The following is a 15,757-nucleotide window of genomic DNA, read 5'->3' as shown; positions in this document are numbered from 1 at the left end:
CGCAAGTAATCAAATTTCTGTAAAAGTAAAATATATCGTCATGTCTACCTACAGTACTGACCATATAACCCAATTTTCGGTATCTTTAAAAACCTAATAGTTGTTATTGAATTCTATATATTTTTAATATGCAGGATGTTTTATAATCTGTAAAACAAATGTAAGAGTCTCTCCAATAAACATAGCTGTTAAAAAAACTGATTTAAACTAGCCCACAGGTATAACATAAAAATTTACACCATAAATATAAAATCCTTATTAGATTTTTTTACAATCCAACACAAGTCATACATAATATACTGTACAACTGTAGGATAAGTAAGCTGATATTGATATGCAATGAATATGGGCCATCTGTTTAAACATTCATGCCTAAATTAAATATCATTATCACGAACCAACTAGTGCATGCATAGACAAGAGCAATGTCAAAGGCGTTACATATTCATTTTTGGACTTGGTTTTTCCAAAATAGCATAATTAGAGATCAGAGAGAGCAATAAATAGGTATTGAATATTCAGAAAGTATTCAGATAATAAGTCATATCCCTATCCAACTACAAAGATAATATACCTAAACGTTTAGAGATTAGTTTTTTGAAAGTTTTTAGTACGAAAATAATAAATATCAATAACTTATCAATTGGCATTTCAATGTTTTTAATGTACAGTAGCAAGATATACATATAACTAGGGTTAGACATGCAAATATAGTACATAATATAAACAGATCATACCTGTGAGTACTGATCAAAAGTTTAAGCTAAGTTAGAACTAAGTAAGACATTCGCTACTTGAAGATCGTGGTAAGAATCCACTTCGAAACTTTCCGCTGCTGACACTTCCCACACCGAGCAACTGAAAAACGTTGATAGAAAGGTATTTAAACAACACAGACTAAAGAAGTAAATTATATGTAACACGTAAACAACATGACTAGTTCACTACCGAACTAATTTGCATTGCGAGAAGTTAAACTAAAAGTGACGTCAAACATGGATTCCCACGGTACTTTTTAGAAGGCTGCGTTCCAATTGCACTAACTTTAGATAAAATCTCTTTACTGTTTTTTCATATGAACAACTCTTATAAAAGAAAGAGTATAACTTCAAAGAAAAGTGGAACGCAACATACGACTTTGACACTCGGTTTAGACTCTCGCGCGAGCCACGAGACGAGCCGCGAGCCGCGCCACGAGACGCGAGTCCACCGTTTACACTCGCGTTCGGCTTGTCATTCGGTTATAAACCTTATGCCGTGCCGTTAGTGTTTAAATTATATTAGCTCGACGAGCTTGCGAGCCACGAGACGAGCCGCGAGCCCACCGCTTACACTCTCGTCTCGTGGCTCGGCTCGCGGCTCGTCTCGTGGCTCGCGCGAGAGTCTAAATCGACTATCATTTCGCGTTTTGTTGTTGCATTGGTGCATCACACGTAATTTCATATAAATAAGAAAGAAATAATAATATGAGCACCTAAAAATGTAAAATAAAATACGATTTACTTATTGTTTTGATATGATCCGCTCATAACAACATTTCTTCGAGCTATATAAAATGCTCCAGTTTCTAATAATTCTCCACTCCAGTCCTGCCTTCGAGGTCTAGCGATAGGGTCAAAATTGATTGGGGTGACTCCAATACCCACAGGTTTCCAGCGGAGCTTATAACTTCTGTAACGAAGGATTTTTAAATAAGACTTTTAATTATATATTATGTCCAATTGTAATTTCTATAAACATTTCTCACCTTGTAGCAGAAAAGATACAATCAAAAGGAATTGGAAAGGTTAACTTTCGCAAAGCACCTATCAAATTGGTTGGCTCTACGAAAGGAGAAGTGGCTTGGAGCAGTATAAGTATCTCGATATGAGGTTTGCTGCTTAAAAACTCAAGTGTTGCCCAAATGGATGGGGCCCAATCAGTTGCTGTGATTGGACTTCTGTGGAAAACTCTAGCTCCACCTGTTAAATTGAAAATTATAAGTACCTAAGTGGTAAACAAAATAAAATGAGCATAAACAAATAACAACACTGGCATTTATTTCTACTTACTTTTGATGCTTTCTAGAGCTATAAGTGGATGGTCTGTTGATACAGTCACATCCCGAATTCCAGCAACCTTAGCCGTATGGATTGCGCGATTTAGTAAACTTGACCCACCTACTGCTTGCAGATTCTTTAAGCGTATGCCTTTTGATCCACCTCTGGCAAGGATAAGAACTGCTGTTTTCTCTTCAATTACTTCTGCAAAACTGATTAGGCCTCTTAAAAAATGTGTTAATTTAATGCCCGCTATTCCACCACATAAATATAACTTACACAATTAAACCAAAGAAAATTAGAAAGAAAACTTGCATGTTTACTAAACAGCTAGAACAAATCCAAGTGTGCCGCGTATGGGATAGCACGGCCCGTAATTGACACTTCCTCTTTATTTATTGATAGGATAATCATATGCTACGTAATTTTCTTAAGTTGCCGTCAGTCGTTGTATCCTCTTATAACCAGATAATTATGATTTATGTTAATTCACGATAAACTATTTGTATAAGAGACTACGCTAAGTTTGTTACAATTATTTTACAATAACTATATACCTAAACGCCGCACTATATAATTAGTAATATTTAATATGTTACATATATAATTTTATTCACATTTATTTTATTACCTATTAAATTTATAAATCCATGTATTTCTCATAAATAAATTATATTTTGGATTAGGTATTATACCTACTATAATAGTCTTATAGTTATAAAAATATTTGCATTATCAAAACGCAAACCCAACAGCATGTCAATGTCAATAGCATGTTATTTATGTCAAAGTCAAATTTCTCAAACACGACGTGAACACGACCGAAAACCGAAGCGAAGCGAAGAAATTAGGAAATTCGCACTTGGTTGCGATTTTTTCAATTGAACTATGAAGACTGTCGATGAATTAGAGAAGGAAATTAAAAATGTTGACAGAGAACTATCCAAAGTTGAATCTGAAATAGCAAAGTTGAAAAATCAACAACGGCAACTGCACGAAAAGAAAACTGCGCTCAAGAATTCAATAAACAAAATTAAATCTGACAGTTTAGCAAGCGTTGACTGGGCTGGAAAGAGCTACGAATGGTCAGAAGATGTAAAGGATACTCTACACAATATTTTCAATCTGAAATCATTTAGACCGAATCAGTTAAGTGCGATAAATTGTACTCTTTCGGGGCAGCATGCTATCGTCGTCATGCCGACGGGAGCCGGCAAAAGTTTATGCTATCAGCTGCCGGCGCTAGTCAAGCCCGGCATTACGATAGTCTGCTCTCCTCTCGTATCCCTGATGGAAGATCAGGTAAGATCTTTAACCAAAAAAGACATTCCTGCAAAACTTATTACGAGCACCTCTTCCAAAGAAGAATCGAACGCCGCTTTGAACATACTAAAGGATAAAAATTCGCCTATTAAACTGCTCTATGTAACACCAGAAAGGTTTGCCAAAAGCAAAAGATTTATGGCAAATTTGCAGAAATGCTTTGCAGATGGCAGATTGCAGAGGATAGCAATAGATGAGGTACACTGCTGTTCCCAGTGGGGACATGATTTTAGACCAGACTACAAATTCCTTGGGATATTATCTAACATGTTCCCTAAAGTTCCCATTTTAGGTTTAACAGCTACTGCAACTGCCCATGTTCTAACTGATGTTCAAAAAATCCTCAACATTCCCGGTTGCCTGGTTATCAAGTCTACTTTTAACCGGCCTAACTTGTTTTACAAAATTCTAGAAAAACCAAGTTCACAGGAGGAGTGCTTGAATATCCTAGAAAAACTCGTCAAATACAGGTATAAAGAAGAAAGTGGTATAGTGTACACACACAGTATCAAAGATTGTGAAGAAATTGCCATGGGATTAAGAAAGAGAGGTTTGAAAGTTGCCTGTTACCATGCTAACTTAGAGGCAGACACCAGATCTAAGGTCCACACAAAATGGCATGACAAGCACTACCAAGCTATAGTAGCTACAGTAGCTTTTGGAATGGGGATAGACAAGCCAGATGTCAGATTTGTAATTCATCATACAATAAGCAAATCTATGGAGAATTATTACCAAGAAAGTGGAAGGGCAGGTAGAGACAGCAATAGAGCTGAATGTGTGACCCTGTATAGATTGCAGGATGTTTTCAAAGTTAGCACAATGGTATTCTCATCAGTTGGAAGCCTAGATCACCTCTATGGCATGGTAAAATATTGTCTTAACGGGGCATTATGCAGAAGGCAGTTGATTGCTGAACATTTTGATGAAGACTGGGGCAATGCAGACTGCAACAAAATGTGTGATGTTTGTGCAAAACCCAATTCTAATGTCAAAGAAATAAATCTTGAATTGCACTGCAGAACATTGGCTAGCATTATTGACAACGCTGATAAGCAAGACACAAAATTGACTGCCCAAAAGTTGCTTGATGCCTGGTTTTTGAAAGGACCAGTAAATTTAAGGCATAAGGGTAAGGAGCCCAACTTGTCCCGTAATTTGGGAGAAGATGTCATTGCCTATTTGTTGGTAGAAAACTACCTTGTGGAAGACTTCCATTTCACAGCATATTCTACAATCAGCTACATAAAGAAAGGTCCTAACATTGATCTAGTGCAGGATCCAGAATTTTTTATAAAAATGCCTGTTAGAAAGTATTCTAGCTTTGAATTAGATAGGCCGGCTCCAAGTGAATTAGAAAATAATGGCACAGAACTCGAAGAAAAAGCGGTGCCCAAGAAAAGAAAATCACATTCAAACGATGCATCACACTCAAAGAAAACAAAGACAATTGTAATAGATGATGATGATGATTAGATAGATGTGATGTGATAATTATTAAAATATGTTTTGTTGCATAAGATGGTTTTTATTAATTTTGACTTTTAATGCCTTAGTCATAATGTTAATGTAAAAACCAACATAATAGGTAATTTAATAACCAAATCACTAAATGTGCACCTTACCTACAAAGTAATATTATTTTATCAATTATAGGGTATAAAATGTAGGTATAATTTTGGCTACTGACTGGACAAAAAATTTAAATTACATCAAAAACTCAAACTCTTCTCCTTGGTGAGTACTGCAGGGGCGGGATATTGTTGTAAGCCAAGATATTCTCTTCCATCTTTCGATGACCTTTGGCCGAGCTTCTTGACGATTTTTGTTTCTTCTGGGAGTTCGTTGAGCGATTGGAATGTACTGAAAAATACGAATAATATTAAGGAACCCAATCAATCAATCAATTTTTGTGTATTATGGCTCCATCAGGGCTTGATGATTCCGCCAGTGTCGAGGTTGGATAAATTAAGGAACCCATATTATCTAGTTAAACTTTTTGGCGTCACAAATTCATTGTCTACTACATATACCATGTGGCAAAACCGGTAGCCCATGTAGGAAAACTGAGAATCGCATGTTCCGCAGGCAAAGAGAATTAAATAGAGACAGAGTGTTCTCTTCATAGTCAGGTTTTGAACTCGCTTAAAAACTAATATAGTCGCCGGTACCTTTAGTTCCTGACATTAGTATATTAATACTAGATGGCGTCCCTTGTCTTTGGCCATACTTATCTACTCACCAGACTTGACGCTCTCCTTAGACCGCGCACTATCCTTCACGTACTGTTCTTTAATGCTGAACCCGGACCCCTTGGAACGCGCAGAGGACCGCGCTGAGGAGAGCGCGCTGTCGATGCCTAAACTGTCAAGCGCGCGCAGCCGCTCTGCGATCTGATCGCGAACTATGTCCCGGTGGGGGGCTGCGTGGCCAAGGTCTTCCATTTCTGCGAGCCACTCGGCGCGCTCTCGGATTTGGGTGAGAACTGAAAAATGGAAAATAAAATTGTCTTATATTATGACGAAAAAACTTGTGACGCAGTAATTCTGCAACAACGAAGGGTGGCCTTCATCACAGGTGTACCTAACCAAAAATACTAAATGTATAGGTATAGGTTATAGGTATTCGCGGGCTTGGTTTCCGCAACTCGACGTCATATTATTGCGCCTATTTTGCGTGATGGGTTGGCGGCCTATTCCTGCCAACCCAGCTCTACCAGGAAGCCTAGCAGACCCTTGACGTTGCCGACGACTTCTGGGAGCGACCCCGGTGAGCCGAGGTGTTGTGCCCGGTATTCTGCCACCCCTGGGCATTCGAGAATGACGTGGGCGGCTGTCTCCTCTGCCTCCATGCACGCCCTGCAGAGGGGGCTATCTGTAACACGTAGGGTTAGTAGGTGTTTGTTAAATGAGGCGTGGCCGGTTATGGCCCCAGCTATAAGCCGGAGCTGTGGTCTCTTCAGCTGTCGCAGCCTCCGTGACAGATTGGGGTTGAGTGTCGGGAGGGCTTCCTTCGCCTGCCTGCAGGTGCCTAGGTTAGACCAGTATTGTTGGTGTTTTACCTTGGTGTTATGACGCAGCATGTTCCGGAGCCAGGCAAATGGCAGAGGTATAATTGGGTCAGGTCCTGCCACCTTCAGTTCCGAGCCACCTCTCGCCAGGATGTCGGCTGCATCGTTACCTCGTGAGTTGCTGTGTCCTTTGATCCACTGCAGAGTTACGCCATTGGTGGTACATACCTCTGACAGAGCTTTGTGGCATTCGTAAATTAGCCCTGAAGTGAGAGTATAACTTTGTAGAGCTTGCAGTACTGATCGACTATCAGAGAGTATGCGGATGGGGTAGTCCAATACTTCCCTTGAGACGATTGCGTGTGCTGCCATTATGATGCCCATACATTCCGCCTGGAAGACTGTGTTATGGGCACCAAGTGGTGTTGAGATGTGTATGTTTAGGTCCTCTGAGAAAACCCCAGCGCCAGTGCCTGACCTTGTCTTTGATCCGTCCGTGAAGATTCTCAGCTCCCTTGGGTTGAGTCCTTCATGGGGTTCTTCATGTAATTGTATTTCTTGTCGAAGACGAACTGCTTGGGTATCCTGTCAGTCACCGCTTCTATGAGCGGTTCCCTACCTATGGCCTCGTAGAGGATTTCGGTGTGTGGCACCCTAGGCGGTCTCCAGAGATTAGATTTTTAAGACGTACCGCCGCAGCTAGCGCTTCCTGTTGTATAAAGAGGTGCAGCGGCGGCAGGCCCAGTGTATAGGTATTTCCTTTCGCTAACAAAATATTCAATTTTTGGGTCCGAAGCCAAGCCTGTCCATAGACGCCTTTTAGGCTATGGCGATGATTAGGCGATGCTCGCGGGATCTTTTTCATATCTACTAATGGTGTTATTCATAAACGACTGCTGACTTAATCAGTTGATGATCGTCCTTTGTCGCTATCTGTCGTTATGCCATAGAGAGGGACAAACGACGATCATCAGCTGATTAACAGAACTTAGCATGCAGACGTTTATGAATAACGCCGATAGTCCTTGACATGGACAGCTCGGGCTTTGGCTTGTCTATACGCGGCGGCGGTGAAAGCGTCTGCTCCGGCTTGACTCCGTTCTCCATGCTGATGGAAATTCTGGCCTCGCAATCTGCTCTTCGACTGCACCGCGTTCCTGTAGGATCCGTTTACGTTCCTTTCTCTTATCCATGACCGTGGGCTCCGGCATGTCGCCATATTCCATGCTGATATCCTTAAATTCAAAGTAATTTTCTGAAAGACTTACGTTCATTCCTCTTATCCTTGACCGTCGGCAACTGTGGCTTGGGCTTGGGCTTGGCTATACGCGGTGGCGGTGGAGGCCCCTGCTCCGGTGTGTCTCCGTGTTCCATGCTCATAGCAAGCTTGGCCTTCAGTGCCTCGCGGTCTTCGCCACGCTTTAGTGGAATATATCTGAGGACAGAAGACGGTTCCGTTATTTCACAGAAGAACTTGGGGTACCTACAGGATGTAACAAAAGTAGTGGGGGATCTTTTTAAGGGCATATTCGTATCGTGGTGATCTGATTAGGAAAAAGTAGAAGGAAATTTTTATTGACACGAAAAATGTTTGGCCCTTGTTAAAAATAAAGACGTGTCAAAATTATTTTGAACACCCCGCCCGCTTCGCAACTTTTGCTGCTGACTGTACAGCGAGCTGCAAAATAGCAGTCACTTTTGCAGCTGGTTGTAGGTACGTAAGGAGGAAGCCGAGGATCAGCTATAGGTATATATCAGCTAGGTACGTATTATTACAAATAAAAAATAGTTATTTACGATACAAGTGCGGAAAAGAGGAAATTTCCTATTCGCAAGTGTATCGTACAACGTTTTACAGTACATATGGCACTTTAAAGTTTCGACATACGCACGGAAAGTGCTCTTTCCCGCACTAGTTCGGAAAAGTAGCACCATATGTACTGTAAAAAAAACCGGCCAAGTGCGAGTCGGACTCGCGCACGGAGGGTTCCGCACCATCAACAAAAAATAGAGCAAAACAAGCAAAAAAACGGTCACCCATCCAAGTACTGACCCCGCCCGACGTTGCTTAACTTCGGTCAAAAATCACGTTTGTTGTATGGGAGCCCCACTTAAATCTTTATTTTATTCTGTTTTTAGTATTTGTTGTTATAGCGGCAACAGAAATACATCATCTGTAAAAATTTCAACTGTCTAGCTATCACGGTTCGTGAGATACAGCCTGGTGACAGACGGACGGACGGACGGACGGACAGCGGAGTCTTAGTAATAGGGTCCCGTTTTTACCCTTTGGGTACGGAACCCTAAAAACTAATTAAGCTCTACTAACTTATCCAGCTCAAACACGCCTGACTCTTTGATGGCAGAAAGCGAGCGGCGGCGTGAGGTCTTCGGCCGAATCATGGTCACCTCCCGTCTGGGACATCGTGGTTCCTTAGCCTCATCCTCCTGCCGTAAAGCCCACGCCTGCTTCTGGCGTTGGGCGATGCTCAATTTTGATTCTTCGAGAAGAACTGTAAAAAAAGCCGGTATTTACGAAATAATGCCGTTAAAAAACCGGCCAAGTGCGAGTCGGACTCGCGCACGGAGGGTTCCGCACCATCAACAAAAAATAGAGCAAAACAAGCAAAAAAACGGTCACCCATCCAAGTACTGACCCCGCCCGACGTTGCTTAACGACTTCGGTCAAAAATCACGTTTGTTGTATGGGAGCCCCACTTAAATCTTTATTTTATTCTGTTTTTAGTATTTGTTGTTATAGCGGCAACAGAAATACATCATCTGTGAAAATTTCAACTGTCTAGCTATCACGGTTCGTGAGATACAGCCTGGTTACAGACGGACGGACGGACGGACAGCGGAGTCTTAGTAATAGGGTCCCGTTTTTACCCTTTGGGTACGGAACCCTAAAAATAAAAACATCCTCTTCATCGTCTTCATCACGCCACGCTATTTAAGAGAGAGAGATAAATTTTATTTAACACCAAATACAAGTAAAAGGCGACTAAATGCGCAGTCTAGGGACATTCTGTACTTAATGTAATTTCAAGTATATAGAAATAATAAATAAAACATCCATACCTTTCAAGAATTGTTGTTGTGCTACAGAAGGTTCCACGGTACGCGTATGAAATATACCGCCATGAGGGATACTTTTACTAGGCCACTGTACATGGACATAACCATTCGCGTCTGGCGTCTGCATAATAGTATTAAGCAAAAAATGCTAATATCGCAACAATTTGCCCCGAATTTTATTACATTTGTAGCAAAGTGTCACTTTATCGATGTTTTTGTTTTCAAATTACCCGGGTAACGATTGAGTATCGACCGAATGCTCCATTTCACGCTGACAAAGAAGTTTCAGATGTGTGCTCTTTTAATATTATTTACATTAAATATACTCGGTCAACCAGATCTTGACAGTAGAAAAAGTCGGCAAATTTGAAAAATCTAGGCGCGAAGGAATATCGTCCCATAGAAAATTTGAATTTGGCGCCTTTTTTCACTGACAAGATTTGGTTTACCAGCTATATTATCTTAGCTAAAAAGCGCTGGTGGCCTAGCGGTAAAAGCGTGCGACTTGCAATCTGGAGGTCGCGGGTTCGAACCCCGGCTCGTACCAATGAGATTTTCGGAACTTATGTACGAAATATCATTTGATATTTACCAGTCGCTTTTCGGTGAAGGAAAACATCGTGAGGAAACCGGACTAATCCCAATACGGGCCTAGTTTACCCTCTGGGTTGGAAGGTCAGATGGCAGTCGCTTTCGTAAAAACTAGTGCCCACGCCAATTACTGGGATTAGTTGCCAAGCGGACCCCAGGCTCCCACGAGCCGTGGCAAAATGCCGGGACAACGTGAGGAAGATGATTATCTTAGCTAAAATATAACTGGGTCAACCAAATCTTGTCAGTCAATAGGAACAAAAAAAACTATACTCATCCTTTTCTTTTGGGTGCTAGTACTAGTGTTAGACAAAGATAGTATGATTCTCTCTATCTATGTTTGAAATCAAACAGACCTTTGACACACTATATCTATTTTTTGTGTATACTTGGTCAACCAGATCTTGACAGTAGAAAAAGGCGGCAAATTTGAAAAATGTAGGCGCGAAGGGATATTGTCCCATAGAAAATTTGAATTTCGCGCCTTTTTTTACTGACAACATTTGGTTGACCAGCTATATATTGTAATATTCAAAGGATGGCTGAAAATGTAGTAAGCAAATGCTTAAACGAATCAATACTTATTTAAAAAAAAAGCAGATTGGCGGGAAACATCCGAAAAAAACATGAAAAAATAAGAAAGAAAAATCGTTGTGTACCCGTGGGTTTTTCTGTGAAAATGGAAAATAATGTAGGCACAGCCATAGAAAAAATTAAGTTACAGGAGCAAGATAAAGAAGCCAAACTGCGGGAAAAACGAGAATGTGAGTAATTCATTGCTTCATAATATGTATTTGTTTGCAGAACATAGGTACAATATTGTCTCAATTTATCATTTAACTTTAACAGATGAAGCAGTCGTGAACTCGTTTAATCGTTCTATTCGTGAAGCATTATTCCAAATTGAAAAACATCAAGAAGAAATTAAAGAGTTGACTAAGGAAAACGATTTACTAAAAGCTCAGTTGGAGGTGGAGCGCATTAAACGTAGTGCAGTTGTGGCGCAGATAGAGGCTTGTAATAACGAAATAGAAGGTTTACGAACCCAATCCGTAAGAATTAAGCTTAGCTACTTTAGTTAAATATCTTAAGTCGATTGCGACTTAGCTAAGTTATTTGGTAGTTGTTGCGCAGTTGGTTAATTTTTCAAATCTTTATATTTTATAGGATAAAGGTATATCAGATGTATGGTCTCTCCGGTCCTCCTTATGCAAATCAGTTCAAAATGTATCCAACGAATGCGACGTGTGGGGTCTTTTGGTGAAGCCCATAAACACTGATCCAATACACAGGATAATGAAGAAACCCACCGAGAATAATGAAGAGGCGAAATTTGAAGAACGTCTCAAACTGGCTAAAGAAAGACATGAAAGGGCTGTGGCGGAGCGTGAGCGTTTGTTAGCTGAACCCGAGAAGGGTGAAGAATTTATAAGGCATGGTCAAATTCTAATTATTGTATAAAGTTTTAAAAAATACGAGTATCTACTGTTAGGATAGAAGACCCAATCCAGTGGGGGTAACCCCTAATATAGGCACTTTTACTTAACTCTTTGGGTGACCCCCATGACTCCCCCTCCCTGGATCCGCCCTTGCCTCGTTACGTTAAGCCCCTTCCACACTCGTGCGCGAATCTAGGCGCGAGGCCGCTGCGCGAACCGCGAACGCGAATAAACAAAATTTCATCATTATGTCTATACTTCTTTATAATGGTTGACATTTTTATTTTACAGGATTAAAAATGCGCTTCGATACTCGTTAGAAATGACTGCAAATTTGCGGAAAGAGTAAAAAAATTAAATTGGTACCAAAACTTTACAACATTATCCAATCCAAGAATCCACTTTAAAAAAAAAACAAAAGTCAAATGACATCTGTCAATCATTTCAATCAATCCACAAAAAAAAAATCGCATGGTTCTTTCTTTATTTATTTATAAAAGGATTTTTAAATTGATTCTTGAAAATGATTCGCTACTTTCGTCTTTTAAGGTAAATAATCATATTTTATATCGCCTTATGTTCATGTTATTGTTTAATGTAATGCAACTTATGTCAGTAATGTTTTGTTTATGTTAACTGTTCCTTTCGGGAGATTTTGTATTTATCTTCTGTTATGATGATAATTTGTGTAATGCATACGTAACCTGATTATTAAATAGTTATTTTTATTGTTTGCTCCTTTAGGGACACGAAATATCGACACTAATTACAACACAAAATATATTTGTCATTTGTACTTTCATTAATTATATTATTCCAGAGGCTGCATCCAGCAGCAGCGATCAAGTAGGAGCTTTAGTTCTAAAATAGAAGCTAGTGAAAATGAACCTATCAAATTCACCACAAGTGCTGCCGCTCGTAAGAATACCATTAGACCAGTTGCCGTAAAATATAAACCATCAGACATGCCATGGTACCAACCCTATTCCGTACTGGCCAGCGTAACTGTGTTCCTTATCTACTTCTGCGTGTTGAGAGAAGAAAGTGATGTAGATTTAGAATTTAATAAAACCCTTTATGATAGGATTAAGGGCTTGGAAAAGGAACAGTTGTTGCAGTCGTATAGATATAATAAAGAAAATGGCCTAAGTGTTGTGGCGATAGAGGAGAGGCTGAAACAGCTTGAGGTTGAGGAGGCCAAGGCAGTAGCATAAGTTAAGATTTAATTGTTACCTATGTAAATTATTTAATAGATTTAGTTTTTTGTTGAAAGTAAATGTAATCAAATACCTGTTGTCTGTTGTTTTATTTTTACATATGTATTATAATAGTACATTACATACCTTCGGTATGACGGAGGTGAATTCGTGAATGCTCCATTGCAGGTGTTTGGATCCATAAATATGTGATCTGGAGCTTTACAAATTACCGCCCGTTGTTTGTCTAAAGTTTTACGTCTTGCCTTGGCCAGGAAGTGAGATTTTCTCCTCGCTTAGCAGGGAAAAAGTCCCACTTACGGGCCTAGGGTGACGTAAAAATATTTACCCATTTGTCTTGTTTCATTCAAAGTAGGAAAACAAGTGCAACTCTTCAAAATGAATTTAATTTTATTCATATTAGGACCATGGGCCGTAGGCATCTGTTATCTCAACTGTTCCACCATTTTTCTAAAAAGTTATGAATAATTGAGACATTTAAAAAAGAAAAAATATTTACCTCTAATAAGTTACAGTTAATAAACAAAATGGGGGTAGTTGAATTTGTTCTTATGTCAGTAGCTAATAATTACTGTAGGTATATACTTAATGGATTTTGCCTTCAAGCATTTTTCCTAGTTCTGACCTGCATTGTTATACAATAAACATAGTTGTGCTAGGATACATTCATTGTACATATAATAAAACCTAACCAGCTTTGCAACCACTATCAATGCAACTTGCACCTGGCCAATTTCTATTGTTACAATACAAGAGAGATGCAAAAAGGTCAGTGATTGTTGTGCATGAGGATCTGGGTGGACTGACCCTTGGTTGTTTCAATTACGAAATTAACTTTTATCAAATTCTAGTTAGATCAAAGTTTGCTGGACTGCACTTATATAGATTGTTTATTATTGAAGGTAGGTAATAATATAAATCAATCAAGCAAGGTCATATTATCTACCTACACCTTTGACTAATTCAGTCTTCAGACTTGCTTTGCTTGTTGAACTCGCGATAGGTTAGAGGGAGATAGACGTATCCCATTCATGTAGCTACGTATATCTAAACGGTTGGCGTGGCTTGCCGCCATTTGTAACAGCCATAGAATTTACAATAAGAATAAGAGTGGGTAACTTAAAGTATGGGATATTGATACTCATCAATCATTATACAGTTTATAGGTTATGTGGGTTATAATTATATACAAAAATAAACCAATTTAATAGATTCTAATTATATTTAATCAACACCAAGTTTTCTCATTACACATACATTAAGTGCATCAAATTACTGCTATGAATTCTCATACTGTCTCGGCAACGACATTGCCTTTTACACTAATTAGAACTACAGTCACTAAAAATAAAACTACGGCCTCGCACTTGCCCAAAATTTTTAAGAAAAAATTACAATAAAATTGTAAACTCATCGCCTAACATTACCCCAGTATCTAATGCGAACACATAGTAAACTTACACAATAAGAATGTATGTATAAAAAAATTCAGTTCTGCCACTTACAAATATAGTTATGAATGTTAATAAAAGACAAGTTACATGTGAGATGTTATAGAAAAAATGTATGGAATTTAATATTAATTGAATTACATATAAATTATAGTAAAGTACACTATGACTACATTAAGCGCGTTCTCCGCGGATTCGTCGGGCCAGCTGGATGTCTTTAGGCATGATGGTCACACGTTTGGCATGGATGGCGCACAAGTTGGTGTCTTCAAACAGGCCGACGAGGTAAGCCTCACTCGCTTCCTGTAAAAGATATTGATACTTATTGTATATTGCGCAAGAGATGTAATATGACCATGTGTTAGTCATACAAAGGAAAATAACCCAACAGAAAAGAAATGTTAAAGGTGTTTTTCATTTTGTACTGTTATTATACAGAGACAAAAATTAGTTTTACAATATTAAAAATACCACGTGTAAGGCTATTTATAATAGAAAACCCACCTGGAGAGCGCCAATGGCAGCAGACTGGAAACGAAGATCAGTCTTGAAATCCTGAGCAATTTCTCTCACGAGACGCTGGAAAGGCAGCTTGCGGATCAGCAACTCGGTAGATTTCTGGTAACGACGGATTTCACGAAGAGCCACCGTACCAGGGCGGTAACGATGGGGCTTCTTCACTCCACCAGTGCTTGGCGCCGATTTACGCGCGGCTTTGGTGGCCAACTGTTTGCGAGGAGCCTTTCCTCCCGTGGATTTACGCGCAGTCTGCTTGGTACGTGCCATTTTATACTAGAAAGAAGAAAAAAATGCTTAGGATATCACAAAATTTATTAATGGCATTATTGCATTGAGATAGGGCACTATTAGAGATCGTAAAAGTGTCCCAAAATGAACTTCCCAAGGATATATTTTATTGTTAAATCAATAATTGCAAAGTATTGAACTATTTAACTTACATTTTAAGATAATTTGCAAGGATTCAACGAAATTAAACACAATTTACACACGGAGCTTCACAACAATGATCATATGCTCAAAATGGCGCCGAGAGAATGGCGGGTTAACGTTCAGTGACGCCAGTTCAATGATCGTTGATTGGTTGCCCTCGCAACGATTCCCCGCTTGTGATTCGTCAAAATGTAAGCTCTCTGATTGGCTAGCTCAAAAGAAGCTTGTGTAATTATTTATTATTGGTTTCCCTGTTCAAAATGTGAACAGCTTAAAAAATACATACGTGTTTGTGTATTATTTTGGTTGTTTTGTGCTTTTTATATGTAAATTAATTTCCACTAAATTATGTTTTGTAACGATATGTTTCGGCCAGAAATTTAAACTCTAACATTTTCTTGATTACATTATCATTCAATTGCATTTTTCCGAATATTTAATGTCTTAATTTGTTGGTGTTTCTGTAGAAATCAACCAAAATAATAATAAAAGTACCCATTTTGGGTCCTCTGTACATTTTTTAATTTATTTCTAAATTATTTTGCAAGGAGTTCATTTCCATCAAAAGTATTCGTAACAATATTATTATGGTAAACTTTTTTGGGTCTAGACAAACAACACTGGCCTATTTTTTGTTTCGGTCTAACTATTACATAAA

At 39.1% G+C, this 15,757-nt stretch overlaps 6 protein-coding genes across 6 annotated transcripts; 3 read left to right on the top strand and 3 right to left on the bottom strand.

Annotated features, from left to right (window-relative positions):
* Window positions 1-737: 737 nt before the first annotated feature.
* On the bottom strand, window positions 738-2,521 carry LOC134650961 (N-acylneuraminate cytidylyltransferase). Its single transcript, XM_063505918.1, has 5 exons — window positions 2,319-2,521; window positions 2,052-2,251; window positions 1,748-1,961; window positions 1,504-1,671; window positions 738-858 (listed from the first exon to the last, which is right to left on the bottom strand). The coding sequence occupies exons 1-5, from the start codon at window positions 2,354-2,356 to the stop codon at window positions 759-761; spliced, it is 720 nt and encodes a 239-aa protein (XP_063361988.1). The 5' UTR covers window positions 2,357-2,521; the 3' UTR covers window positions 738-758.
* A 376-nt stretch (window positions 2,522-2,897) lies between these two features.
* Window positions 2,898-4,953, top strand: LOC134650959 (ATP-dependent DNA helicase Q1-like). The gene has a single exon (XM_063505916.1). The coding sequence runs from the start codon at window positions 2,928-2,930 to the stop codon at window positions 4,836-4,838; it is 1,911 nt and encodes a 636-aa protein (XP_063361986.1). The 5' UTR covers window positions 2,898-2,927; the 3' UTR covers window positions 4,839-4,953.
* A 95-nt stretch (window positions 4,954-5,048) lies between these two features.
* Window positions 5,049-9,619, bottom strand: LOC134650958 (UPF0193 protein EVG1 homolog). The gene is made up of 5 exons (XM_063505915.1): window positions 9,454-9,619; window positions 8,702-8,885; window positions 7,641-7,807; window positions 5,605-5,847; window positions 5,049-5,225 (listed from the first exon to the last, which is right to left on the bottom strand). The coding sequence occupies exons 1-5, from the start codon at window positions 9,575-9,577 to the stop codon at window positions 5,083-5,085; spliced, it is 861 nt and encodes a 286-aa protein (XP_063361985.1). The 5' UTR covers window positions 9,578-9,619; the 3' UTR covers window positions 5,049-5,082.
* A 1,074-nt stretch (window positions 9,620-10,693) lies between these two features.
* Window positions 10,694-11,502, top strand: LOC134650819 (uncharacterized). Its single transcript, XM_063505753.1, has 3 exons — window positions 10,694-10,805; window positions 10,891-11,093; window positions 11,209-11,502. Exons 1-3 carry the CDS (start codon window positions 10,721-10,723, stop codon window positions 11,500-11,502), a joined length of 582 nt encoding a protein of 193 aa, XP_063361823.1. The 5' UTR covers window positions 10,694-10,720.
* Window positions 11,503-11,874: 372 nt separating this feature from the next.
* Window positions 11,875-12,769, top strand: LOC134650669 (uncharacterized). Its single transcript, XM_063505602.1, has 2 exons — window positions 11,875-12,029; window positions 12,301-12,769. The coding sequence occupies exons 1-2, from the start codon at window positions 12,004-12,006 to the stop codon at window positions 12,692-12,694; spliced, it is 420 nt and encodes a 139-aa protein (XP_063361672.1). The 5' UTR covers window positions 11,875-12,003; the 3' UTR covers window positions 12,695-12,769.
* A 1,131-nt stretch (window positions 12,770-13,900) lies between these two features.
* LOC134650957 (histone H3.3A) lies at window positions 13,901-15,259 on the bottom strand. Its single transcript, XM_063505914.1, has 3 exons — window positions 15,108-15,259; window positions 14,653-14,940; window positions 13,901-14,451 (listed from the first exon to the last, which is right to left on the bottom strand). The coding sequence occupies exons 2-3, from the start codon at window positions 14,932-14,934 to the stop codon at window positions 14,323-14,325; spliced, it is 411 nt and encodes a 136-aa protein (XP_063361984.1). The 5' UTR covers window positions 14,935-14,940; window positions 15,108-15,259; the 3' UTR covers window positions 13,901-14,322.
* Window positions 15,260-15,757: the final 498 nt, after the last annotated feature.

Source organism: Cydia amplana, chromosome 9, assembly GCF_948474715.1.
Source record: "Cydia amplana chromosome 9, ilCydAmpl1.1, whole genome shotgun sequence".
Lineage (NCBI taxonomy): Eukaryota > Metazoa > Arthropoda > Insecta > Lepidoptera > Tortricidae > Cydia > Cydia amplana.
This window is presented reverse-complemented; position numbering and strand designations above follow the sequence as displayed.